The sequence below is a fragment of the Clytia hemisphaerica genome, unplaced genomic scaffold (assembly GCF_902728285.1).
Source record: "Clytia hemisphaerica strain Z4C2 unplaced genomic scaffold, Clytia hemisphaerica genome assembly, whole genome shotgun sequence".
Classification (NCBI taxonomy): Eukaryota; Metazoa; Cnidaria; class Hydrozoa; order Leptothecata; family Clytiidae; genus Clytia; species Clytia hemisphaerica.
In genome coordinates this window covers 341106-367218 of record NW_027103682.1, presented here as the reverse complement: position 1 = coordinate 367218, position 26113 = coordinate 341106, and the positions used below count along the sequence as shown (strand labels likewise).

Genomic DNA, 26113 nt, shown 5'->3' with positions numbered 1-26113 from the left:
TTGATGAAAAGAGGCTGTCTTTGAGCCGGCTCTTTTCAATATGGCATCCGTAATACAGTGATGTTTTAAGGATTTACCTAATTCTTGCTTGAGAAAGATTTTCCTCTAGCCCTAAGCTTGAAACTCAATGGATGCAATACTATTCAATCTTGGTAAACTTGAACCCAATGATATGAGATTTAGGTTGATAGGTGAATTGTCGATAAAATGGTCTACTGAAGTTCAAAGTTATGATATACTCACGCATTGTTGTCAGATGTCATTTTACTCCAAGTACCTTGCTTTCCTAAAGGAAGCATTTTCCTACTTATTAAGTGTTATGATATAATGCAATTTTGTATAATAACATCGTTTTGGAATAATTCCAATTTGATCAATCCATGATTACCTGAAGACAATTCATTGGTTGGTACTCATAACCTAACCACAATTCATGATTTCGTTGTTGCTTAGATAATCAGAAAGACTTTTGATGGATGCTTTTTACTTTGGTTAGTAGGCAGTTCCTTTCTCTTTCAGCCTTTTGATGGCAAACAATTGTGGTATGCTGTCTATGAGACGGGATATAGTTTTGTTTAGCCTATTATGCGTACATATTATTATGAAATTGTTTCTTTCGTTTTTGGTTTTTATGAGTTTTGGATGAGGGCACTTTTAAAGTGAATTTTTTGGATTTGAAGTTCAAGCTATATTAGACAAGGGGTCATCAGTATATTACGCACGCATTGAAGTGGGGAGAGTGGACTTAGCAAAACTGTACTTATTTTTTGAATTATGTCCTAATTGTTCTCTATGATGCACACACGAGGAAGAGCGTACGAACTAAGGATGACCCTCAAGCAGAACATGTTTCTTTGCATTCGTTTTTATAGAAACGAAACATTTTGTCGAAACTATCAACAAGGTCTTACAAGTTTCTGTCGCACGATAATAACATTTCATCAGTCAGTCAGTCAGTCAGTCAGTCAGTCACTCACTCACGACCAGTGCTGTTGTTTGCTTACTCAGCATTAAGATTCTTCTGGTTATTGTTAGCCTTTGAAAATAATTTAAAATATGCGTTACTACACTCCTCTCTCGTTGTGCCAGTTTAAAGTTGTAGAATTGTATGGGAATCCAGGTCATTAAAACTTTAAGTGGTTAAAGGCAAAGTCAAAAGAACTTGTTGTCTCCCAGAGTTTCTAATGTTTCAAACGTCTAATTACATAACATCTTTTTATCACGATCTAAAAGTTCTGCGGCTTTCCACTCCAAAAATGAGCTTAACAGTTTTCTACTTTCTGTGGTCAGAGAGTCTGTTAGTAGGACTAGAAGATACATAATAGGAGAACATAATTTTTGAAATTGTCTTTGTGAAATTATTAGTTCGTGGCTTAAATATTCCAAATTACCATTGGTCCATTAGAATATAGTTTTATCTCGTCAAGAAAAAAAATTATTTACATTTAAAAATTTAGAATTATAAAAAATATTTAAAATGCCTTTCAAACCTGTCGCAGCACCAAAATGTGGACGTTGTGGAAAATCCGTCTACCCTGCAGAACAAAGGCTAGCGGCAAACTGTTCATGGCATTTTGGAGGCTGTTTCACTTGTAAAATTTGTAATAAAACTCTCTCTTCTACAACTCTGGCTGAACACAAAGAAAGTAAGTATATTATTGACAGTCTAGTCTTGCGATCGTAGACGGAGGCGAATCGAACGTGTTTGCTTTCGATAGCTATCAACCTAAAGGTCGGCGAGGGCATGAATCTTTCTCCCTGGATCTCTTGGCTTAACCTTTATGTTTACCTTTAATTGCCGAGCATTAAGCAGAGACATCAAGCACAATTTTGGCATGAACCGGCCATTAAACCCGTGACCTTAGCAATAGCTGAAAATGCCCTACCTTTACACTACGGTTCACCAGTCTACCGCGGTCGGCTTTTTAGGGGACTTGTAATTATATTACAACGAAGATTTGTTCTCGGCACTCGTCATTTTAAGGCTAAAAGTAAATCGAACTAAGTAAGTTTCCGCCAAAACTGTGGATACATTTTCCTGAGTCTCTGCGAATGGAGTGCAAACTAATTTTAGCATTCAAATAACTTCACTATATTGACGTTACTTTATCGCTTCAATGTAAAGGTATCTTACATTTTTCACAAGAGTGCTCCAACACTTGTGTTTCGATACTGTCGTCGAGAAGAATTTTCTTGTATTTTCGTTACCAGTTTCCTCCGCGCTGCAAAATGTTGATAGGTGTACATTTTTTTTAACGTGCTTAGACGTGTGTTGGCTTTGTAGGCATGTGGCAGTCAGAAGGAGGTAATAATACAGGGGTTGTCCAGATCATTAGTATTTGACTTTTGGCTTGCAATATTCAATTCAATTTGAATATAATCAATTTCAGGGGAAAGCTTAATGGACTTCTATGACAGTATTGAAGCATGAAATTTGTTAGGGGTTTTGGTATTCAATTAAGCAGTTCTAATATAAAATTGTGTGCAAATACCATAAAAAGGTTTACAACCGGGTTTAACGAGCTGTGAGACAGGGGTGTAGTTATTTATTAATATTTGATTATCAATTTTGTCAATTTCAGGCAAGGAGATTTATTGCAAATCGTGTTACGGCAAACATTTTGGTCCTAAAGGTTACGGATACGGTGCCGGAGCTGGAACACTCAGTATGGACGCTGGAGCTAATGGATGGGCAAAGAACAACGCGCCTTTGAACGAGAATTTGAGCTCACATAAATATCTTGGCGGTAATGAATGTGGGCGTTGTGGAGGCTCTGTCTACAGCGCGGAAGAAATTCTGGGTGCAGGACTTGTAAGTAATTGCTCAAATTTTTTGAATTCTTTTTTTCGACAAATGTGACACTAACATTTAAATATATATTGTAATTTTTCTATTTTTTATTTAATTGCATAAAAATTGATTCTAGTAAAAAGGTAAATTCATTTGAATTGGTTATTTTTTTGGGCCAATTCGCCTAAATCTTTAATTTTCAAAATTCATTGCGAACTTAAGACGTGTAACCATCGAAATATCATTAAAATTAAAAAAAAAGTTAGCATTTATGTTTTGATTTTTTATTAGCGCAAACTATATAAGAACATAATGCTTGGATAGCCTAAAATTAAGAACATTTTAAGACTTTGCGGAATCTAAACACCCAATTTAGTGGAGATAGTGGACAAAAATACTCCCAAAATTGTGAAAATAAGAACATATTAAGAACATTTTTAGGCTTAAACTCAAGAAGTTAACAACATCCGAAGATTCAAAAAATTTTGGATGTTCTTAAAAAAACACCTAAGAATATAACACATAACTTGATTTTTTTTCAGTCGTGGCATAAAGGTTGTTTCACATGTAAAGATTGCAACAAACGGTTAGATTCAAAAACAGTGTCTGAAAATATCGACGAACAAGATATATATTGCAAAGGTATGATTTCTTTTTTGATAATAACTTCTTTAAAGAAGTTCAATGGGCCATTTCATTTATATCCATACAGGGGGTGAACGGGGGGTGAACGAATATTCCCAGAGGGTATTCCGAGAAAAATTTCCAGGGGTGTTTTTTATTTTTCCAAGGGGGTAAAGAGTTGTTCTAAAATATCCAGGAAGTAAAAGACTGATTTCAGTTCGTTCACCCCTCACTTTAAGGTATGAAAAGAGGGTATTTTTGCAAATTTTGCCATTTTCCAGGGGGTATCCACATATTTTCAATAATTCTTTTCTACTTGAAAAGGTTCGTCTACCCCCGCCCCCTGCATGGTTTCTTAATGGAACAGCCCAATATAGTGTAGCAAATCTATAGAATACCATTTGTGACGTAGTAATAGCATACTGGTTAGGTACCGAGCTACACTTTAAACACCTATGACATACAGACGGTGAAGCTGCTACTGGAAGAATTGATAACCTTCGGTGATGTAAAATACCGTGAAATTTCTTTCTTATTGGAAACGGCGAAACAACTCTGGAAAGAGTTCTTGACACCCCTGAAACTCTCATCCCGACTGGGAAAACATTTTAATTCTGGCAGTGGATTTCAATATATCAACAAAGTTTTAATTGAAAATATTATAACAATTTGATAATATTTTATCCATTTCTGCAAATATTACTCGGGATTAAAAGGAAATTTCCCGAATCTAATTTAATCTTAAGCTTCTTCTTTCTTTTCCTTTCTAGCTTGTTATGGCAAGCATTTTGCACCTAAAGGCTATGGTTATGGCTCAGGGGCTGGAGCTCTCAAAAATACTGGTATGACGCCATCGTAAGATTGATTACCGAGTTTATGTATCGGAGGATACCGAGGGCGACGGTAAGAGAAATGATACAAAACAAAGTCGATAGTTGATGTACGGCTCTATATCGCCTTTGCTCACCTAAACAGACAACGGTATTTTGATGTTTTTACCGTCGTCGAGCAAAGTGGACGGGGATTTTGGAGACATGTCAACTTTGCTTTATACCGTCCCCCTCGATTTATCTCGAATACATAAACTCGCCATTAATTGAATGAATAACAGATTTGTTGAAATGTTTGATTTGACAACGGAAGTTAAACGAATGAATTTCAAAGGTTCAGTGTTAGTGGGAAGTGTTATGGTGTCAGAGCTCTTAAGATGGAGGCGCTGATGTTCCTTACAGCTTTTGGAAATTGAAACGAAGATCGTCAATGGAAATCGGGTATATTACAGACTCGTAGTTTATGATTGATCCAAAAGTCCGCGATAACAAAAACGCATATAAAAAGATGCACAGACAAAAGGCTTTCAAAGCACAAACATTTTTTATAATATATATTATATACAGTTTATTTTCGTAATATTTTTTGTTGAAAATTTTAACATGTTTAGCACACGATTACTATACTAGGTCTTTTTGATTACGGATAGATTTTTTTTGGATAACTTTTTAAATTAAAGGATATTTTTGTATAGTTTTTCACTACTCTAGATTATTTTTCTAATCTTAAGAACAAATTTGTCGGTCTATAATTCGACAGAAGAATCCCTCTACTCAGTGTTTGACGCACTACTTCAAACCTCGTCCTTGTTTAAAACTTTCGAATGTGCTAATCACACATTAGGCTCAACTTCGTTATACTTTCCTCATTCGTTAAGTATTTCTTCACTTTTTACATTGCTCGATACATAAGTAGAGTGATGTCAGTCAGAAAGAAGAATAGACACTTTTTTCTACTGACAGTTTCATGCCACTTTGGTGACAATTTTCAGGCAAAATAAAAAAATATACGTTACTCTTAGGTGCCAAATAAACGTACCCCCCCCCCCCCCGCTTGTTAATTTTTCGATTTTTTTTCCAACCCCCCCCCCTGGACCTAATCAGGACCCCCCCCCCCCCCGTTTATTAATTTTTGAAAAAATTCCAAGCTACCAAAAGGAAAGTTCCTTGTTTTACTCTAAACAGCCTAAATTTAGTCTATTTTGACCATTTTGAGGGCTTATTTTTAAGGTCCCTTTTCCAACCCCCTCGGTAATTAGGCCCCCCTCGTTTATTTATTTTGAAATTTTTTTCCAACCCCCCCCCCCCCGTTTATTTGGCACCTAAGAGTACATTATCTATTTTGAGAAAACAATTCAATAGCTTATTTTTATTTTCCTCATTCGTAGTCTCAATGTAAGAACTGTCGAACGTGCTAACCGCACTGGCTCAACTTCAGTATCTTTGAAATCATTCGTAGGCCCAATTGTAAATTTAATGGCTTAAAAAAAATTATAGCATTTTGGGTTTTTAGCCTCGTTTTGGCGAAAAACTCGTCCCCAGGGCCCAAAAATTAAAATTTTGAAAAATGAAACAAAACACCCCCCAGGGATTTGCCCAAGGATCAAGTGTGCAAAATTTCAGCCCAATCGGACCATTTTTGAAGTCTCCAGCCTGCCCCAAAGTTTTAGCCTCGTTTTGGCGAAAAACTCGTCCCCAGGCCTCAAAATTAAAATTTTGAAAAAATGAAAAAAACACCCCCAGGGATTTGCCCAAGGATCAAGTGTGCAAAATTTCAGCCCAATCGGACCATTTTTGAAGTCTCCAGTCTGCCCCAAAGTTTTGGTGACACACAGACACACAGACATTCTCAGATTCTAGCTCAACTGAAGTGAGAATTGTAAAATCAATAAGTAGTCGAAGTTTCTAGACTCATTTCAATGTCAAAATTGTCCCAGGCCCAAAAAAAAAAATCAATCCAAAATTCAGCAAAGAATCAAGTATGCGAAATTTCAGCCTAATCATGGATCACTTCTTTTAAGGACTCCAGTACTTTAGCTTCGTTTTTGCACTAGGACTTAACCCCGAAAATCTTAATGAATCACCCAATGATAAAGTCAAATTGGATCTATTTCAAACAAGTCTGCACGAAATTTTGAGGGGTAAGGACAAAAATATTCTCACAAACTCGAGCCTACAATAATGGTCGTAATATTTGAGGAAAAGGGAAATTCACCCGGGAAGTTTTGAAACCACAATCGATTTGTAAGTGCTCTAAAGTAGGTTGGAAGGGTAGAGTTTTAACATGAGACTTAAGACTTGGGACCTTAAGATCTGAGGATCCAAAAGTTCAAAAATGGTCTAATAAGACTCATAATATAGCCTGGAAGTCTATAAAACCGAGCCAAATTGAAATATGCGATTAAATTTAAGACATGGCCCAAAATCAACTTTTTCGCCCGAATTCCAAATTTCGAAAAGCGAGGGAATAAGCTTAATTCTCAATAGATTTCGACTATAATTGTAGACCCTTAGTACTGATATCTACTGATAGCTAAAAACTGATATCGCTCACGAAAGTTGCATCATGTCCATTAGTAAATCAAAAAAGTGGCTCTGAGTACGAGATTGATATTCTCAGATTCAAAAAAGCTGAACTGAAAACCTGAAGTGTGATTGGCTAGGACGCGTCGAAGCTAATCTATTGGAATTTAGTTTTAGCATCAAGGGGTGTGTCAATAGAACTCCGCGTCGCATAAAATCCGGGAGTCAAACCTGAAAAATGGCAAAAATTTCGATTATGCGATAAAATATTTGATAAAAAATTCGATGCGATAAATCATTCGATAAATTATTCGATGCGATAAATTATTTGATAAAGAATTCGATGCGATAAAAAATTCGCCCTTCGAAACTCTTTCGATGCGATAAATTCGATAAATCATTCGATTCTATAAAAATTTCAATTATGCGATAAATTATTCGATAAAAAATTCGATGCGATAAATCATTCGTTAAATTATTCGATGCGATAAAATATTCGATGCGATAAATTATTCGATAAAAAGGATAAGGGCTGATTCCCTCGAATAATTTATCGAATGGTTTATCCCATCGAATTTTTTATCGAATGATTTATCGCATCGAATTTTTTATCAAATGATTTATCGCATAGAATTTTTTATCGCATAATCGAATAATTTATCGCATCGAAAGAGTTTATCGAATATTTTATCACATAAGGCATTTCCTCCATGGCATTTCCACGGCGTTCCATACTAAAATATTAGACCAGCGGCCGAGGCAGTGGATTGTGTCACTTCGTAGGGCACCCCTTAGATCAGGGCATTTTCTTTATCTACTTTTCACGCTGAATCCGTTGGTGGTCTCAGATATTTGATTTTCAGACTTCGAAAAAACCGTTAGTAAAGGGGGGACCCTTGATAAGTTCTATCGATTAAAACTAAAAATCGATTCACTCGAAAACTGCAGGAGATTCGAAGGGCAAATTTTTTTTGTCAATTCTACACCCTATTACGATCATAATATCAAAAATTTGCCGTGATCTAAGGGGTGCCCTACGAAAACCATTTTTAAGGCCTTTTTTGAATCTCGGACGCTGGTCTATATTGCTGATTTTGGTTTGTAAAAATTGTAAAATATTCATTTTCTGGACTCCAGGGCATAAATTAAGCACTTTTATTCCCATATTGACATTATTCTGTTACTTGATGAGCGCCCAAACCAGTTTCTAGATAGAATGCAAAAAAAAGAAAGACATAGAGCAATAAATTGAGGTTCTCCATGACGAGAATGAAGACGAGGAAGATGAATAAAAGATTTTTAGATTTTAGTTTTGTTTGTATTTCGTTGGAAATTTTTTAGTTCGTTCTGTTTCTTGAAAAGGAAAAAAAATCATTTGAAACACTATTTCGCAGTGATTAATTCCGCAAAATCTCTAAAATGGGCCTATTTGCATTCATAATTTTTTTGGGGTTCGCTCGCGTTAATTTATTAGACTATAGCATAGTCTAACCAACGATGTAAAAATAATAGATAACCAACTTGCCTTGATTCTCAAAAAACATCCGTGTTACGGTTGTAAAAATATTAATGACATTTTGCATCGTAAAAAGTGCAATTAAATAAAAACTTGCTTCATTTGCTACCTTCTATTGGACAGAATCGATCGCGTGTTGTATATTCCAAAATTTGGGTTAGAAAAAGTGTATTTTCCTATAGGCAGCCTCACAGAAGGAATTTTTTAATTAGATATTATTGTTCTATAAACATTCATCTGTTTATTTTGTATCAGGCAACCTTCATGCACTTTTCATTCGTGAGATATCGCACTTCAAATCACACATTTTTCAGATAACATCATTTTATGAGCGTTTATTTATCCAGATGAAGATTAAGTGGTATCAGGCCGATCCGTAGTCAATTTGTCTAAAGATTGGTACCTTTATCTTTTGAAAAAAATTCCAAAATTTGCAGTAAATAACAATTCAAATTTTCTATCAATTCAGTGGATGTTAAAAAGTGTGTCAAAATCTAGCTAAAAGCATAACACGCACTGCACACAGAGCTATTTAAAGGAGTGCTCATTTCAATAGGAAAACAATGGTTGTTCTCTTGGTAGAAGTGCCTTCTAGAGGTAGTTGGTTATCTATTATTTTTACATCGTTGGTCTAACTGAAAAGAAGCTTTGCGGAAGGAAAAAAGGTATCGGGTTTGGATTCGAATAAATTAAACTTAAAGCAGAAAATTTATTAGATATTTGTGAATAAACTGCATCCGATAAAACCTTTAAAATATAAACAAGAAAAGTTTCGCTAAAAATAGATATACATATACCAGACTCTAATACTATAGTTTCACATTGTTAAAAAAATCACCATACCGAGCAAAAGATACGGCGTAAACTTTAATTTCTAGTTGACTAGGTAAAAACAGTATTTTATCAAAAAAAATTTACTTAGACCCTGTACAACATGGGCCCCGGGGAGCCATTTTGACTGAGGGGGCCAACATTTTCGAAAAAAATTTCACCCACCATGGTTGGGCGACGAAGAAATTTTTTTTCACTTTTTGCACCCTCAAAACACCTTAAAACGATTATCTAATTGGGGAGAATAATAGTTTTTGTGGTTTGATTTGGTCTTAAACCAGCTTAAAATAGTACTCTTAAAAAGGTATGACATGGTCTACCAAAAAGTGGGGGGGGGCATGCCTAAAAAGACCAACCCACCGTCTTATGGGTAAAAAATGTAAATATAGTGAGAAATTTTTCTACTATAAACTTTTTCTACAAAAAATATCATATATAAACCAGTCTTTTGTTGAAAGAAATATATTTAAAAATCATACTTTCAACTTTTCAAGAAGTCTATCGTTTCTAATAAAAACAAGAACCAAATTCACACCATTTTTGTCACGTAATTCTCTCAAACTTTCCAAATTATCATCAGATACAGCTTGAAATAAATTCACAACAACTGTATTCAAAGATTTCATCTGCAACAAATAAGGAATTTGAGGAAAATGGTATGGCTCTTCTGGATAGAAATAACATAAACCGTTATCCAGAACTTCGTACTCAGGTTGCAGACAGTTCAAATTCAACTCAGTAATAGGTAAGTGTTTCATAAGTTGAAAATCTTCTAACCTATACCTCGAAACTCTATGAACGCACATTTCCTTACCACATTGACTATGCATCGTGTTATAACACCCGGGCAAGACAGTATACGGTATAGTCACACTCTTCAAATTCGGAAAATCAATTTTGGCAAGTTCTTCACAAAATTCAGTCCGTGTGCAATCGTTGTCAGGCAGAACACAATCGAGCTTGATTTTCTTAACATAAGGTGCAAGAACTCGTAAAGATCTCATGGTTATACGGTTACTTTTCCATTTGCCCTGGCACACTTCAATCTCTGATAAAAGAGGCATTTGACTCAATATTTCAGCAATGTACTCATGGTCATTTTTACGTTTGAAAAAGAAATCCGGTGAACGTAATTTACGTATTGGCAAATGTAATAATGTCTCCCAAACTTCGCCTTTAAGCCCGTGCTTGGTCGGCTTAAAGTTAGGTTCAGCCCATAGTAATCTATTTGTAAGAATCCTGAGGCTTTTACTCACAAGTGATAATGACCGTAAATCCTTTTTTGATAGATGTATCAAAATCTTGTCCCAAATTTCATTTGGAAATACAGTGTGACCGTAATCCTCTTCTACTCTTTCGATCTTTGGTGGAGGAACAACAGGCTGTAGTTTCCTCAGTTTTTCGTCTTCAGCTACTTCGATCTTTCGTTTAGATCTGGTGGTTCGTGGTAGAGTATCGGTTGCTAGGCTACATCCTGAAGGTTTGTATTCATGATCCAAATCTGCATTCGTTTTCCATTTACCCATTTTTGTGATGATATTTTGTTTTGTTTTGTGTATTAATTAATCACTAAAATAACAAAAATATTTTTAAAGAAATAGAGTTACAAAAGGCCCACAAAAAGCAAAGGCGAATTTGTGACACCTAATGTCTTATAGTCCTAGAAAATTTCAAAAGCGATTGTCCGACTTGAAATACCTTGGAACATATCAATTAATTGAGTCCTAAACAAACCAACAAGCCATTAATTTTACGACATTATTGTATATATTCTTTAGAGCTTTTACATAATGTAATTATCCAAAATTTGGTGTTATATGAAGATGTTTTCAATTTTAGTTTAATTTTATACTTGATAATGTAAGTTTGTCTTACGAAAAGCTTCGTATTTTATTCAAAAGAAAATATGTGTTTTAAAAATTTACATAAACTTTTGGAAGTTGAATCAAAATCGAACCTTATTCAGTGCTAATCAGGTAAAGAACCCTAACAGCAAAAGTTTTAAATTAAGAGACCAAAAATAATACATGTAATAAATTTCGTAAAAACAAACAATAATTTTGTATATTTCCTTGGATATAAATAATCAATATTTTTCTTATTTTATGTAAAAGTTTTTTTATGTTCACAGAAAAAAATAATTTATAAAAAATAAAATAAAGCTACAATGGAACGGGGGTTGGAACTTCTAATTGATTGACAAAAATATCATGTATCTTCTATACTAAATGAGTTTATGAAAAATGTCTGTAACGCTAGCCCAGTAACATATGTTAAGGTTTATAAAATTTGAACGCCGCGGCTGGAAAACCTATCCACCTTTGATACAAAAAGTCTCGCGCTAAGTTTGACAAGCGTAGAAAACTCGGATTAGAGAAGACTCTACACTGCTATTTGTAAACGAAAAACGTTCTGACGTCAATTTCATGAAAATGTACTGCGACGTCACAAAGTTTCAAATAAAAAAGGTGTGGCATTTTTGTTGCACGATTTCGAATTATTTTATATCAGCACACGCAAGAAAATCCAACATTGTTGTTTGATGATTAAACTTCGTCTAACATTATTTAAAAAGGTTTCAATGTTGGTTGTCTTAAGCTGTCCGCATGTGAAGCCAACAAACGGGTAAACCTTCAGTGCTCAATCGCAAAGCGCGAGCCTCTCCTTCGCAACTAATGCTTTTTCTTTCCTAGAAGCAACCCTCTCACCACCTCAGACACCTTTGGGCGTCTGCAACGACGGGTACCCTCGATAATTTTGACAGGGTCACTATGGCATTTTATTGAACACAAACTTCCGTTATCTTAAAAAGACATATCATCGAGGCTTATACAGACACAAAATTTTGACTAATGTAGAAAGTTTAGAAGTATAATTTTTATTATTGTATTCGGCATTTTAAGCCAAAACGATGTCAGGCATTAACCCACATTATAGTATTTTAAAGGCTTTTGATGTGCAAGCAAAACCGTTAACCGGCGTTTGCGACGACGGGAACCGTCTAGTAAGATTCTATACTAAAATCCAAATAAAAAATTCCTAAATTCTAAAATATAAGACATGCCAACGCTATAGTCGAATAAAAAATTGCATATTTGAACCGATCATTAAAAAGTTTCTAGATACCTACTGTAATAAGTCTGCACAAAAGATACAATCTGGCTTCACATTTAAAATTTTGGTCCTGGAGGTTTGGGGGGGTACTAGGTTTGCGAGATGACGGGTATGTCCGTGTCAAAGTTTTATAATCGACCCTTAGAAAGACTGAATTTCAAAAGTTTTGTCAATTTTTTGACGTTTTGTTAACCTTTAGAGAGACTATTCCCCCAGAATTTATGACCTCTTGAGGGAGTTGATTTTGGATTTTCGTAATTTTGGAACCCTTACAGAGACTCAATTTGCTTTTTAATGGTTTTTGTACCCCTTTGAGGGACTTTCGAGGGTATGAAAAGGGGGACCTTTATGGCTCACACACACCCCCACCGAGGGCTTTTAGTATTCAAGCAACCAAAGCTAAGGTATTCACTATGGCAGTGAAAAAAATTGAAAGTTATATCAAAAACCTTTTTCCTGAGTCCGAAGAAAATTCCAAACTTTTAAAATAAAAAAAATATTCTGAGAATCATGATTATATCATAAAAAATACATTCAAGAAATCCTTTAAAAATGTCTTTCTGTCAGCTAGAATGTAGAAATAAAAATTTAGTTTTCTAAAACAAGGCACAAATTTATCATTATCCTAAAACTTACGATCGAAAAGAATATTTCCAGGACAAAGCTAAAAACTTTATCTTTGATATGAACCTGAAAATGTTTAAAATTAAATTTTACAAAAATCCTCTCTTTAATTTGATTTTTTTTCTAATTCGAAAAAATATGTTCGTCCCTAGAACTGCCCAGAAGATCAAATTAGAGAGAGGTAAACTGTATGACAAAGTTTGAATTTGATACAAAGAACTAATGACAAGTATCCGAGCTTACCGAACATTTTTCGAACTTGAAGATTGAGACTACAGTACCAAGTAATCTATCTTTTCTCAAGAGCAGCATAATTATAAATTCCGAGAAAACCATCTTCATTTTATTTCTTCCAATACCAAAACATAGAACTGATAGCAACACCAGCCAGAAAGACAAAAACCAATTGTTTCGGGGTGGCACCAAAATATTCGTGTACAGCTTTCTGTAATTTAAAAAGAAAACAAAAATACTTATATAATTCATCGAATTAAATAAAGTGCGAGGATTTTCGAACTGAAAAAGTTATTCTGATGAAAGGAATATGAAAATTTGTAAAGCCTCGCCTTAACTCTGAATTCTTAAATAAACGTAAAATACAATAAATTCTCAATATATATGATCTCGAGCAAAAATGTGGTTCTTTAAAATTTTTGTTTATGCAATACTATAATAATTTTCATTTCAAATGGGAAATTGATATTTAAAAGAAGGTGGGGGTTAGGCTGATGAGAAATTTCAGGTGGGAGTAAACCTATGCAGCTGGGGATGACATTTTTTTCATGTGGGGGTTACCCAGTGCAGGCATAGTGATCTTTCTCAGGTAAGGGTTGGGGGGTGCCTCTCACTATTTGAACCAGGCCAAAAATGGCAAAACATAAACCTTACCCATCCTCCTCTAGCAAGAATCCAGCCAACCAATTTATCAAATACATATCGTTTCACCCAATCAATAACAATATCAACCAATGGCATTTCATTTAATACTTGAATAGCAAGTTTATAAGCAAAATAAAACAAAGTACATATACGACCCCAGTTAATGTTGCCATCTGAGAAAATTTCTGATGCAACGCTGAAAAATGTCTTGTATACTGTATCAGGTGTGACACGAATTCCAGAAATCAAATTGTTTAATTGAGAATGATTTGACATATCGTCACCAATTCGTTGCAAAACTTTGGCAATCTCTCTGAAAAGAAATTATTCGCAGTTCAAGAATTCAGTCACCAAATTTTAGAGTCCATTTCCTAATCATTTAATAAATTAATCATTTCTTTTTTGCCTAAATGCAATAAAAAAGAATTTGTGCTCTAATGAAAGCATCTTTCTTTTAATTCCAAGGATTATTCAACTTACAAAGGAAGGATAAATTTTTTGTGTTTTCTAATAATCACTTTATTAAAATACCTTTCATTGTTTCCACCTTGACGCCTCCTTAACTGTTGGGGAACATCATAACCATCATTTTCCATTCGATTAACAAGAAAGGAGGTAAATATATCAGGAGTTGCGTTTCCAATCTGTTGCTGTTGGGCCTCTTGGTAATGGACATTTACATTGACTCTTGGTCCGTAACCAGGTCTTCCATCTTCTTCATCAAAATCTTGTTGTTCTTGACCAGGAGGTGGTACAACTTGTGGTTGTTGTATACTAGAACCAGATACCATAGGCCCATAACCAGGGTACTGCGGCCTTGTGTTGGCAGGTTGTGGCCTCATTCTAACAGAGCGTTGTTCAGGCTGAGGTTGATATTGGTGATTGGCAGCTTGGTCAGCAATAGGTGTACTAGTGTACGGAGGCTGAGAATTATATTGTTCATTTTGTTGAAAAGTTTGTTGTTGATTTTGTGGAGGATATTGTCGGTTGTTATCCACATTTTGGTTTGGGAAAAAACTTGGTGGTGGTTTATTTCCACCACCTCCACCTCCAATAGGAGGACCCATTTTTTGTGACCAATAGATTGATAAGGTTATTTATGCAGAATTTTAATAAGATCTAAAGAAAAAATGTTAAGTATGAAACAAGAATTGTTGAGATTTAAGGCAAAAAAAGTCACAAAGTCACAAGTTGATTGAATCAGTTTGGATAGCTGCTTGGACAGGCTTGGAGCTGCTTGGAGACTAAGGTACTCAATTCTTTTAATTTCTCAATGATGTCCTCAAATAATATATCGTAAATGTATTACATTAAATTTGTTGTTAATTTTTTGTATGTGTGCTAAAATGACTGAATAACTTCAATTCAATATTCATTTATTACAAAAACCTGTGTCTGATAATTCCACAAAATGAGAGAACACATAGACATGAATTGAAAAGATTCTGAAAAACGAACGAACCAACGATCGAGCAAATGAAAAAGTGAGCAAACAAATTCATGAATGGAATATTGAGTATGACTCGATAAAACCCATTTTCCCAGCACGATTATCGGCTGTCCCAGCAATGCTATCAACAATATTTTTTGTGAAAAGAACTATCACAATTACAGTAAGACCAAAGAAAATTTGGAAAAATGGCAATTTCGGGCATATTTCCAGCATTTTTCTCAAAAATGGGACCGCTAATACAAATCTTTGTGCAAAAATTAGAGAAAAAAAACTTATGATAAGGCGAAACAAAAAAAATTTCTTGTTTCCTGAAACCGGCCGGGTGAAAATTTTTTTTTTTCTGACCCGGCCGCAAACTTTCATTCGTTAGTAGTCCGTACTTGTTGTGATTTAGGGCATAATTTATGCTGTGTTTATACATAAAAGTTATTCTTAAACTCTATTTCAATGAGCCATAAATTATCAAAAATAGCAAAAAAAAATTATTTTCCGGCCGGCCGCATGATAACTTTTTTCCTTCACCCGCATTCCGGAAACAAAACATTTTTTATCATTCGCCTAATGAAGAAATCTCAAGAAAATGCCAAAAAACAGTTTTTCCGGCATATTTCCGGAATTTTCAGCTGGATAAATATGTTTTTGAAAATCAGGCCCTGTCACATTTTAGGTATTGCTATTTTATTTGTATCAGTGTGCAAAGTTTAAATAGGTTTGTTCTATCATTGTTGAAAGTAGGAGAAATTTCTACTGACGCAGAAATTTTTTACAGCCAAATAACGGCACAGTCTGCTTATACTTGCTATGTTTGCTATATTGTTTCGGCAAAAAACGGTAAAAAAGACCCGAATGTCACTTTTTATGAGTGCGTACAAACTTTTGCATGAGGAAAAAATGTTTTTCGAAAGCATAAACTTTTGCGAATCGTTTGATAAAAATGAGCATTTTTGAATAAAAATTGCCTTAAAAGTGAAAAAGATTCCTTAAATCCGATCAGGACGATTGCTCCTTGGACTTTAAAGGATAAAAACATACCGAAAATTTGATATTTATTACAATTTCGTGGTTTTATAGATTTCAATTTTTTTTGAGAATTTTTTGCGAGCAAAAACTTTCGCAAATTGCCCTGTCAAGAATCTCTGTCTCCCTCGTATATCTATCTTTTTCTTGGGAAGTTGATCTTCAAATTAGTTCTCAAGGTTGGCTTGGCTCAATTTTTATATCTATGGCTCAAATTTTAGGCAATTTCTCATAGTTTTTAAGAATGTTAATTTCATTAAAAAGTGCCAGCTTATTTTTTCATGTATCCCTTTAGAAGTTTTGCGGCGCATTTTTTTGCTTGAGAGTCAGGTAAACGCTATAGCGCTTTCGCAGCATTAATCTTTGATACGCATTTCGGCGGAACGCTAGTGTAATTAACTGTCAGGGCTTTCGGGGGCTTCGTCCCCACTAGGGCTGGCCCCAAAAACCCTCTGCAATTTCAGGGGGCGCTGTTCTGCAAGCGGAATTGTGGAACTTCTTTTGGCGTGCACCCACGTGCGTTTGCGTAGGGTAAAATGGCAAAATGCGAAAATCAATTTTGGCAAATTTTTTTTGAAAAATGACCCTACAAGATTTGACTATATCTTTTTATTCCATGAAGAGATTACTTTCAAATAAAAAATACATTGACAATAAAAGGGTAAGCTTTCTAGAAATTCAAACATAAATTGCATAGCTTTTACTAAAAAATAGCACTTTAGGATCAGAAACAGTCAAAAACCAGCTTTTTCCAATTTTCATTGAGTTACAGGAATTAATTCCTTGTTTGTTTTGATCTGAAATTTTCAGTAGGGGTGGCCAACATGGTTCCCTTGCTCATATCAGGGGGGCCCGGGACGGGGGTAAGAGAATTAAAGTTTCTAAGTAAAATCTTAATTATCACCCAAAAAAGTGCCTTTTTTTGTCCATATCTTTTAAATAGATAGTCCCAGCCTTATCCCTCCTTCAGTAAAGCTTCCTATACCTTTTGTCCTTCAGAAAAAACAAAAATATTGGCCTTAATTGTTTGCTTTCAGTTCCTGTAGCCAGTAGTGTGACCCCCTGTATTTCTATCTTATTCCGCGCGGGTTTTTCAATAGAGATGTCACATGACACAAATCCCACATTCTTATTGGACTAGAGAAAGCGAAAGTGAAATCGCGCGATCTGATTGGATGAAAAAAAGACCGTGGGAACTGGAACCGAAATCTAAAACAAGATGGCGGCGAGAAAAGCACGTCTTTTGCTTTGGACGAAAGGTTGCAAATTCTGGTTAGTTCTGGAGATATATTGAAAAGTTTAGACATGGGTAGTTCGCATTTGTGTTTCGCATTCCCAAACCAAACGCACGTGCACCTCACTTTAATCAAATAACAATTCAGCGTGGACTTTGCATCGTTTCCAAACTGGCCCATTGATCGAACTTAATTGAACATTCACAATTTTTTTTTAAATCTTAGAGTTTGATTAATTTTTTTTAAACAAACTTTAATCGTTTGATAGAGTTTGATTTGTTTGATTGTTCGACTGGTTGGACGACAAGTTTGATTGATCAGGTCTGGCTTAAAACATTTCCTTGACTGATAAAATAAAATGCGAAGAAATAGATATTACCCAAACATTACTGTGAAAGGTTTCTCGCGTTGCTTCTCGACGTACTCATCATCATTTTTCATTTGTTGATGATATTTTTTATTTCCGTTTTTATTTTAGTTTTCTGTGCTGTCAGGCTGCCGGTTGCATCTGAAATTCGTCTCGTCACAAAAAATTCTGTTTCACTTTTTCGATTTGTTTTGATGAGCTCAGCACAAAAAAGGGCGGGAAAAATGTTTGAGAATTCCCCGAAGGTGGGTGGTTTTAATTTTGATTTTAGTTTAGAGCTTGCTATTAAATTACCATTTATATCAAGTGGTTCTATTTAAATGTTCCTGTTTTTGAAGATTTTGTGCGAAATATGTGTGAAATTTTCCCCAAATTATCTCGTCTGATTTGATCATTACACGCCCAGCAAAAACGCCTTTGCAACACTAAGTTGTCAGCAACACTCCAAAATAGTTTTACAGGTATAAAAGTAATATCTTGGATCCAGGGTACAGTAAAACCTCATCTCCAGCGGATTGTCAGTTTCCTGAAGTTCTTTAGATAATTTCAAAGCATTGTCCGTACGGTTTTCATCTTTTTGTGTCCTTTAGTGAGAATTTCCAAATTTTCCAACTTTTATGAGAATACTAGACAACCTAGCTCGAAAAAAGAACGCAAATGAAAAAGTCATAATGGTAGACTAAAGCTGCGAAGGGAAAAAAGCATGCGCCTGGCGCGGAATTCCGTTCATCAGAATTATAAGAATGTCTAACTGGATCCCTTGAACCGACAACCCAGGTCCCAGTGTGGAAACGATGCAAAGTCCACACCGAATTGTTATTTGTTTAAACTGAGGTCTACGCCAAAAGAAGTTCCGCAGGCTTGCGATATTGCAGGGAAATTTGAGGTTTGGGTTTAATTTCAAAAGCCGCCCTTCCTTGCATATTTGATCTTCTCACGCCGAAGAGTTGCTCAAAATAAGCTTTGTATTCTATTTACACTCCATGCTGTATATGGCGGTCAAGGGAGAGGCGGAGCACAATGAAATCGGGTGTTAGAATGGTGGTGCTTCCTCTCGTCTGTCTTGAAAAGCTTTGCTTTGAGTTACTCCAATATCTTACTTTATAATTATAAATCTGCTCCTCATGCCAATGCGTCAAAAGTAATACACCTTTCCCGTAATTCGTGAAACTAATGCGGACGCATTATTTTGATGCTCTCCACTGCTTGGGCTCTCTGGAGGTTTTTGCCTGCGTTTTTCCTTAGGGAAAGTTGGTTTTTTGAGCTTTTCTCAAGTTTTGTCAAACAAAATCTCCTCAAATTTTGGTATGTTCAATCTATTCATGATATTATACCACCCTGAGAGTCTTTTGCCAAAAGAAGATATCGCTATCAAAAGTTAGAAGCTGAAAACCCACTTTCCTTAAAAGGCCGTTCGTAGAAAATTGCTTGGTTCCCGTCATCTCAACTTCGAAAAAGTGGGTCGGTCGGTAAAAACAAAAATGTGTTCAAAAGATATGAAGAGGGGGTCGGGGGCGGGATTAAAAAACAGGCGTTTATGTATATTTTGCTGATTGCTCAGAGCGCGACGAGCAATTTTTTTCCCCGATAATTTTTCCTATCCGTCATTCCGTGATTCAGGGGGTATTTTGTATTTGGTCATTGCCAGTTAGGGTCAGGGTTGGACTCAAGAGTCACAATATAGGGCCGAAGGCCCTCTTAGGGGCACTCGTACCCAGTGACTAAACATAGGGCTAAGCCCTTTTAGGGGCACCGGTAGGGTTGGGAGTGTCACCTATATATAGAGATTTGTCCATTCTATTTAATTTGTTACGAATTGCGGGTTTCTGCTGTGCGGCAATGGCTCAACGGATAGAGCGCTGGCTTCCGAATCTGAAGGTCTTTCTTTGGTGGTGGTTCGAATCCCACTCGGTGCGAAAATTAGACTGGTCAAAATTGATGGACAAATGATTGACAGGTATAGAACTCAGTCAGAAATGAGAAACTAAGTCTCAGCAGTCAGGACCTCATTTCACTTTATCGATATTACGCAAACGGCAGTTTGCGCTAAATTATTTTGGTTTCACTTTCGATTTCAAGCAAAGGTCTTAGCAACAGGGCGCGCGTACATAGCAACGGGGCTGGGTAGAAAAATCTAAACATAGAATTCAAAAAAAATACCGATCATCGTATAGAGCACTAAAAAATACCCCCTTTCTATGTTTAGTTTGTTCTACCTTGGATTATAACTGAAAATATCTTCAAATAACCTTTGCCCGCTATCAGCCCGCGCGGTAATCTTTGCCCGCTCTAATTCTTAGATAATGAATAAGAGAGGTGCGCTTAGCTAAGCCGTGCTCGCGGGCGATAAATTTATGTTTACTTTTCTTTTATATTTTAGTGGTATTTATCCAATGAAAAGGATGTTGACATAATATGCACGGCATTGATTATGACATCATTAAATATGTCAATATCGATTCAACGCCCTTTAAAGAAAATAATTTGTAAATAGTTCTTTTTATCGTAAAGTTTAGAAATACGAGCAAAAAAGAGTCAAATTTAATATTTGTTTCCTATCTAGATTATATTAGCGTTAGAATACGGTAAATTTTCACGAAAAATATTTCGCGATGGCAGTACGCCCAATCGCGCCCACGGGAAAGTTCCAATTTTTAATTATCGGGAAATCGGGGAAACCGGTTCACCACGTGGATAAAAAACGTACGGAATGAAACCTGACAGAATGTTTTTAAACAGCTTTATTCAAATAAAGCTATAAGAGGTTCATTACTTGTGGATCTTAAAACCTACATAAGCAAAAACGAAAGTTGGTGGGAAGGAAAGAGTAAACGCAAGGCAGAAGGTTTGGTTGTGTTGATCAGGTATGTTTTTATTCTATCCGAACTAATGTTATAAAAGACCAAAGAGGCCCTGACTGAGTCTCAGAAAGTAGAAAAAACAGGTAAAGTGAAAGATAGGAAAGGGAAAATGGGCCGTCACACTCTGAGCATTTAGCGAAATGTGTTTATGTCCTCGTTTATGTTTTTAAATAAGGTGATTCCGCTCTGTCCGAAAAATACAAACCGGGAGCCGAAAATTACAAAGCGGGAAAAAAATCGGGAAACAGCTGGATTTCGGATAATACTTGGATCATTTCCGATTGCAAAACTCTTGCAGGCTGCTCGCTGTAATCATCTGACAGGTAAAGTTGAAAAGCTGCCACTCAAGAAGTAAATTGGGCTTTCCGACCCTCCGACTCCTCATTCTGAAAATAAGGGTCGGTCGGGCGACGGGAACCAAAAATCTTTTTACAAACGGCCTAACCCTTCGCAGGTCAAAACGCGTTCGTTTACCTCCCAAACAATTTTATACACAACAAAAAAAACAGTGCGTCGGTGGAGCGCACATTTTCCCGGGGCCATTTCTGAGAAGTTTGAATTACAGGAAAGGTGTATTACTGCCTCACCTTGAATATATTCGGCGTACACTGTGCAACATTTCCAGACTGGCCGACAACCAATTTATCAGGTGATTAATTCTGCTGGCAGCATTCATATTTATGCAGTATTAGATTTTTTCAGCGACAAAAATTTATGACTTAAGGTATAGTGTACACCTTTTTTCCGATTTTTTGTCAAAAAAATTTTTTCAGTCAAAGTGGAAGAAAAGTTACTGGATTTCATTTTGGTAAAATCGCGATCTTAAAATCTTTTTTTGATCCAGAGTTATAACCATTTAAATTTCAAAACAAAGTTTGTCTTATGATGGATTATTTACTCAAATAATTGTCTCTTTCGGAAACAACAAAGACAAAAGAGAGAATTCAGCTGATGTTTATTCTCACCTCTATTGAATAGTAATATTTTTGACACATTTCACTGATTACTCAAATAAACAGCAATCATCTCGTTAAAAATTTCAAATTGATATAGAAAAAAACGAAATTTTACCACACCATACTACTTTTAACGAAGTTAAAGTCACCCATAGCATTTAGATATCGACTTCATTCTTTTTTTATGAGATTCCCAAAAGATCAAACTTAAAAAGTGTCTTAGGATTTTATTTCTAACCTAGTTGTTTTTCCTCAATTTACAGATAACTGAAAAAATCACATTTAAATTTACTTTATTATCGATATTTTTACAGAATTTAGGATTTAAAGAGTTAAAGTCAATTCCAAAAAAAAATCCCAAGACACTTTTTTAGTTCGATCTATTGGGAACATAGTATCGAAATTATTTTTTCAAAATTCAAAAGCTATGGGTGACTTTAACTTCTTTAAAGTAGGTAAGGTTAAAATTCTTAAGATTTTAATTATATCCTGCCCAGTTTTTTAAATTCAGCTGAAACTTTTACCATTAGAAAGAGAATATTATTGGCTTTCAGAAAATATATACTTTTGATAATATAAAAATTTGTTGTTCTAAAGATATGATCAATTAAAGAGAATGTGTCAAGAAAGGTGAACACATACCTTAAAGGCGAAAATAAGAAAATGTAGTGTTTCCGGAATGCGAGTGAAGGAAAAAAGCTCTCATGTTGCTGGCCGGAAAAGATTTATTTTTTGCTATTTTTGATAACTTAAGATCATTGAAATAGAACTTTATAGTTATATACCATCAACTGCTTTAACTTGGGACGATTGGTCGAAACATGGGACTGTTGATAATCTGGCCTGTATTTTCACTTACTGTTAAATCTCTTTGACAACAAATTTGTTTTGATAACTCCACCAAGTTTATCAATCATACTTTCTGTCATAACAAGTCACAATAACTTTCACTGATAGCGCGCCCTTTTTAACTTTTTTGTTTTCATTCAAAATGACTGAACTTGACCGGACACCGATTGGAGAATTAGAGAATGCTTGCCGCCTAACCGCCTATCGCCCGATGGGATTAACAAATAACGAGTTTGTAACTTGCCGCGTGATTGACGTCATACGCTCCATCGTGTTCCACTACAGATTTTTTTCATATTTTGCTTTAAAAGCCTACTCGGTGCAAAATAGAAATCATGTATTTTTTAATACGCCGTTCATTAACTCAAATCAAATGACTTTCGAGGTTTGGTGAAATGGTGGCCGAATTGCCGCCCCATGTTTTGTCAGATAGTCCCAAGTTAGAGCAGTTGACGGTATATGTACAAACAGTATGAAGTAAGCCCTGAATACTAATGTATCAACTACTAACGAAGTCTGCGGCCGGGTCAGAAAATTATTTTTTTCACCCGGCCGGTTTCCGGAAACACTACATTTTTTTATTTTCGCCTAAGATTAAGATATTTGGGATATATTTAGATAAAAGAGGGTAGCTCTAGTCTGGAGATCCATTAACTCTCTAACCAAAACTTAGCTACACCACGTACAGTACAGTCAAGTATCAATATTTGAGGTATTACGAAAATGGACTCTTCCAGTTAAAGTCTGTTACAGGGGGGGGGTGGACGACGGCGGAATTCCGAGGCAAAATGTTTTTTGAAATTGCTGGATTTTCAATACAAAAGCAATTTTTTGGTGGAAAAATCTGGAATTTCCGATACTTTTTATACAATCTTGACAAATTATGTGGAATTTCCAAGGGTTCAAATAAAAAATTGAGCTGAATTTCCGAAGCACTTTGAAAAATTGACTGGATTTCCAATTGCTTTTTTTATCTGAAAATTTCTGTCGTCCGCCCCCTATATCAAATTTTTCTGGAAGAACCCAATTGCTATTTTTGATGATTTTTTGCCGTAATCGGTTTCGTTTTTAACATAAGGTCTTAGCAAGGGATACCCCAGGCATAGTTACGGGGTATTGAGAAAAAAGGTTTGTTAAATTTTAGCATAACAAAGACAAAACTCAGGAGGTAAAGTAAATTGTGTTTTGACTGCTTTTAGCCATTTTTCTAATACAAAATAATTTCAAACTTGACTTCGCTGACATATATAATAAAAAATCCTATCAGAAGCTACCGTAAGTTGGTCTAATAACGACACCCCCTTCTAATTTCGATACCCTTCTTTAAAGATAGGAATAATCAGAATGTTGCAGAATGTTGGAATCACTGATGGAAACTATTTTTCTTTACTTAGGTGAGACCAATTTAATTTGTTGTTCTACGGGCTCGACCGACCCTATTTTTGCTAAAATCAAAAAATTAATAATATTGAATTTCCACTACAATATATTTTACACACTAGTTATTTGTAAGAATCAAATTTGAATAAAGCTGAAAATTAATTCAAGAAATTGAAAAATTTAGAAAATCAAGCATTCCATACACTAAGATTTTATTATGATCTTCATCGAAGATAAAAAAAGTGAAATTTTGATCCAGATATTTTTTGGAAAGCATTTTCGATACTTTACCAATCCTGATAAATGAAAAATTTATTCTTATTTTACCGACCGACCGACCCATATTTTGCTAACGATCTGCCCATAGAACAACAAATTAAATTGGTCTCGCCTTAGCAATCAGAGAAGAAAAAATCTTTTGTCTATAAGTGATCCCAACATTCCTTCCAAAGTTCGATATATCCATGAACTGATGCCGTTTGTTGATTTTCATTTTACTCTCAGAGAGAAATTAAATTTGATTAAATTTGATCAAAGCAATTGAAGATCTTCTATCCAGCTTTAACTTCTGTTTTTGAGTTCAAAAGTTACCTGTTTCAGTTATAAAGACTTTTTTTAGTAAAGAATTCTCCAATACAAGGAAAGGTATGTAAAAGTGCTTTAAATTTGCTTATTTTGCAAGCTTTTTACAGAAAAAAACGCTGTTTTTTAGCGTTTTTATTAGTTTTTTTTTCTACAGGTACTGTACCTTTTCCCGGTAAAGGTCACAATTGTGGTTTTGTAAAGTTATTGTTTTTTCAAATTATGCTATTTATTTACTCTATTAAAAATTGGACATATTAAGAAAAAGAGTCTTATTTTGAATGTTTAAAATAGTATTCAATTTTGGGCCTCTATCAATGAAAATTGTTAACATTCCTACCTTCACTAATTTTCAGGATAAGTTTGAAATGGAATCCATTGAAAGCAAATCAATGCATCGTCGTCTTGGTCACATGGAGCATAACATGTTAGTGTCAAATTTGATGGGTGCTGGTATATACTTGGGTATAGATGTTTTGGAATCACAAGCTGAGATCAGCTATCAACATTTATCTGATGTATTTACAGAAGTTAGCAAATTAAATTACCTTATGCAAGCGTGTATACGCTTTGAAGGCAAAAGTTATTTTTTTCAGCCAATGGATCCAACATTTTTATTATCTGATTGGATGTTAATTGATGAGATCTCCCTTGATAGATGGGAAGACTGTGAAAAATTGATTCCGGAATTGATTGAGACCAAATTTGACTATAAAAAAGGTCCACTATGGAAAGTTGCTTTGCTGAAAATTCCTGCAAAAGGAAACAAAATATTCTCATATATGCTTGTGACTGTTTTATCACATGTTATATGTGATGCAAAGTTTGATGCTAATCTAATTTTTAATCAAGTTCTTCCTTTATTAAATGGAGATATTCTTAAGTACAAACCTTTATATTTTGCAAAGGCACAAGAACAGATTCTGAATGGATTTTCTGAAGAAGAACTCATCTTGGCAAATAGACCAACAATTCCTTTTCACTTTCGCCTGATTGGTAATATAATATCTTGGTCACTTTATCTATATCGATCACTCTTTGGTGAGTCTACACCTATACCTTTACATAAGCATTACAAGTCCTTAGTTATTGATGAACAGTCAACTAAAGAATTCATTAGTGCATGCAAGGCTAAAGGAAAAACAGTACACAGTATATTGATGATTTTGATGTATAATGCTATCAATGAGGTCAATAAAAGGTTCAATACAAAGATTGGAAATGGCCAAATGATGTTTCCAGTTGATCTTAGAAAATTTAATGAGCACCTCAATGAACCTGTTAGAATGCCAATGGGAAATTATGTCCATATTGGAACTGCTAAGATAATGAAAGCTGTACCAATAGACAATGAAGAATCAATCTTTAAAAAGGCAGATGAATTGATGGCATCAATCAAGCAATATAATTCACCAAATCCTGTGATTGATCAATTTGAAATGGGTTATGTGATAATTGAGAAGGGTGAACTTAGGCCATATTTGTTTGATAAATTTCCTCCGATGACCAGTTTGAGTAATCTAGGAAACTGTGATGCTATGAACAAATACAACAACGAAGATGCAACCGTTACAATCAAAAATCATTTTTTTGCCGTCAAGGCAGGATCTGGAGTATTTTTCACAGCCAACACATTTAATAGCAAGCTTCATATTTTTGTATCAAGTGGAATGAAAGAAAA

The 26113-nt window shown here is 35.1% G+C and overlaps 2 protein-coding genes across 2 annotated transcripts; one reads left to right on the top strand and one right to left on the bottom strand.

The window, feature by feature from the left end:
- The first annotated feature begins 1425 nt into the window (after positions 1 to 1425).
- Positions 1426 to 5018, top strand: LOC136803803 (cysteine and glycine-rich protein 2-like). The gene is made up of 4 exons (XM_067060533.1): positions 1426 to 1646; positions 2583 to 2812; positions 3334 to 3433; positions 4186 to 5018. Exons 1-4 carry the CDS (start codon positions 1478 to 1480, stop codon positions 4272 to 4274), a joined length of 588 nt encoding a protein of 195 aa, XP_066916634.1. The 5' UTR covers positions 1426 to 1477; the 3' UTR covers positions 4275 to 5018.
- A 7108-nt stretch (positions 5019 to 12126) lies between these two features.
- On the bottom strand, positions 12127 to 14841 carry LOC136803802 (apoptosis regulator BAX-like). Its single transcript, XM_067060532.1, has 3 exons — positions 14264 to 14841; positions 13742 to 14045; positions 12127 to 13298 (listed from the first exon to the last, which is right to left on the bottom strand). The coding sequence occupies exons 1-3, from the start codon at positions 14797 to 14799 to the stop codon at positions 13197 to 13199; spliced, it is 942 nt and encodes a 313-aa protein (XP_066916633.1). The 5' UTR covers positions 14800 to 14841; the 3' UTR covers positions 12127 to 13196.
- Positions 14842 to 26113: the final 11272 nt, after the last annotated feature.

Excerpts from the sequence above, each read along its gene's own strand:
- LOC136803803 (XM_067060533.1), top strand. The coding sequence starts at position 1,478 with ATGCCTTTCAAACCTGTCGCAGCACCAAAATGTGGACGTTGTGGAAAA. Across the intron at positions 1,647-2,582 it reads TCTGGCTGAACACAAAGAAA|GCAAGGAGATTTATTGCAAA; the intron begins GTAAGTATATTA and ends TGTCAATTTCAG. Across the intron at positions 2,813-3,333 it reads AAATTCTGGGTGCAGGACTT|TCGTGGCATAAAGGTTGTTT; the intron begins GTAAGTAATTGC and ends ATTTTTTTTCAG.
- LOC136803802 (XM_067060532.1), bottom strand. The coding sequence starts at position 14,799 with ATGGGTCCTCCTATTGGAGGTGGAGGTGGTGGAAATAAACCACCACCA. Across the intron at positions 14,046-14,263 it reads CAAGGTGGAAACAATGAAAG|AGAGATTGCCAAAGTTTTGC; the intron begins GTATTTTAATAA and ends ATTTCTTTTCAG. Across the intron at positions 13,299-13,741 it reads TTCTTGCTAGAGGAGGATGG|AAAGCTGTACACGAATATTT; the intron begins GTAAGGTTTATG and ends TTTAAATTACAG.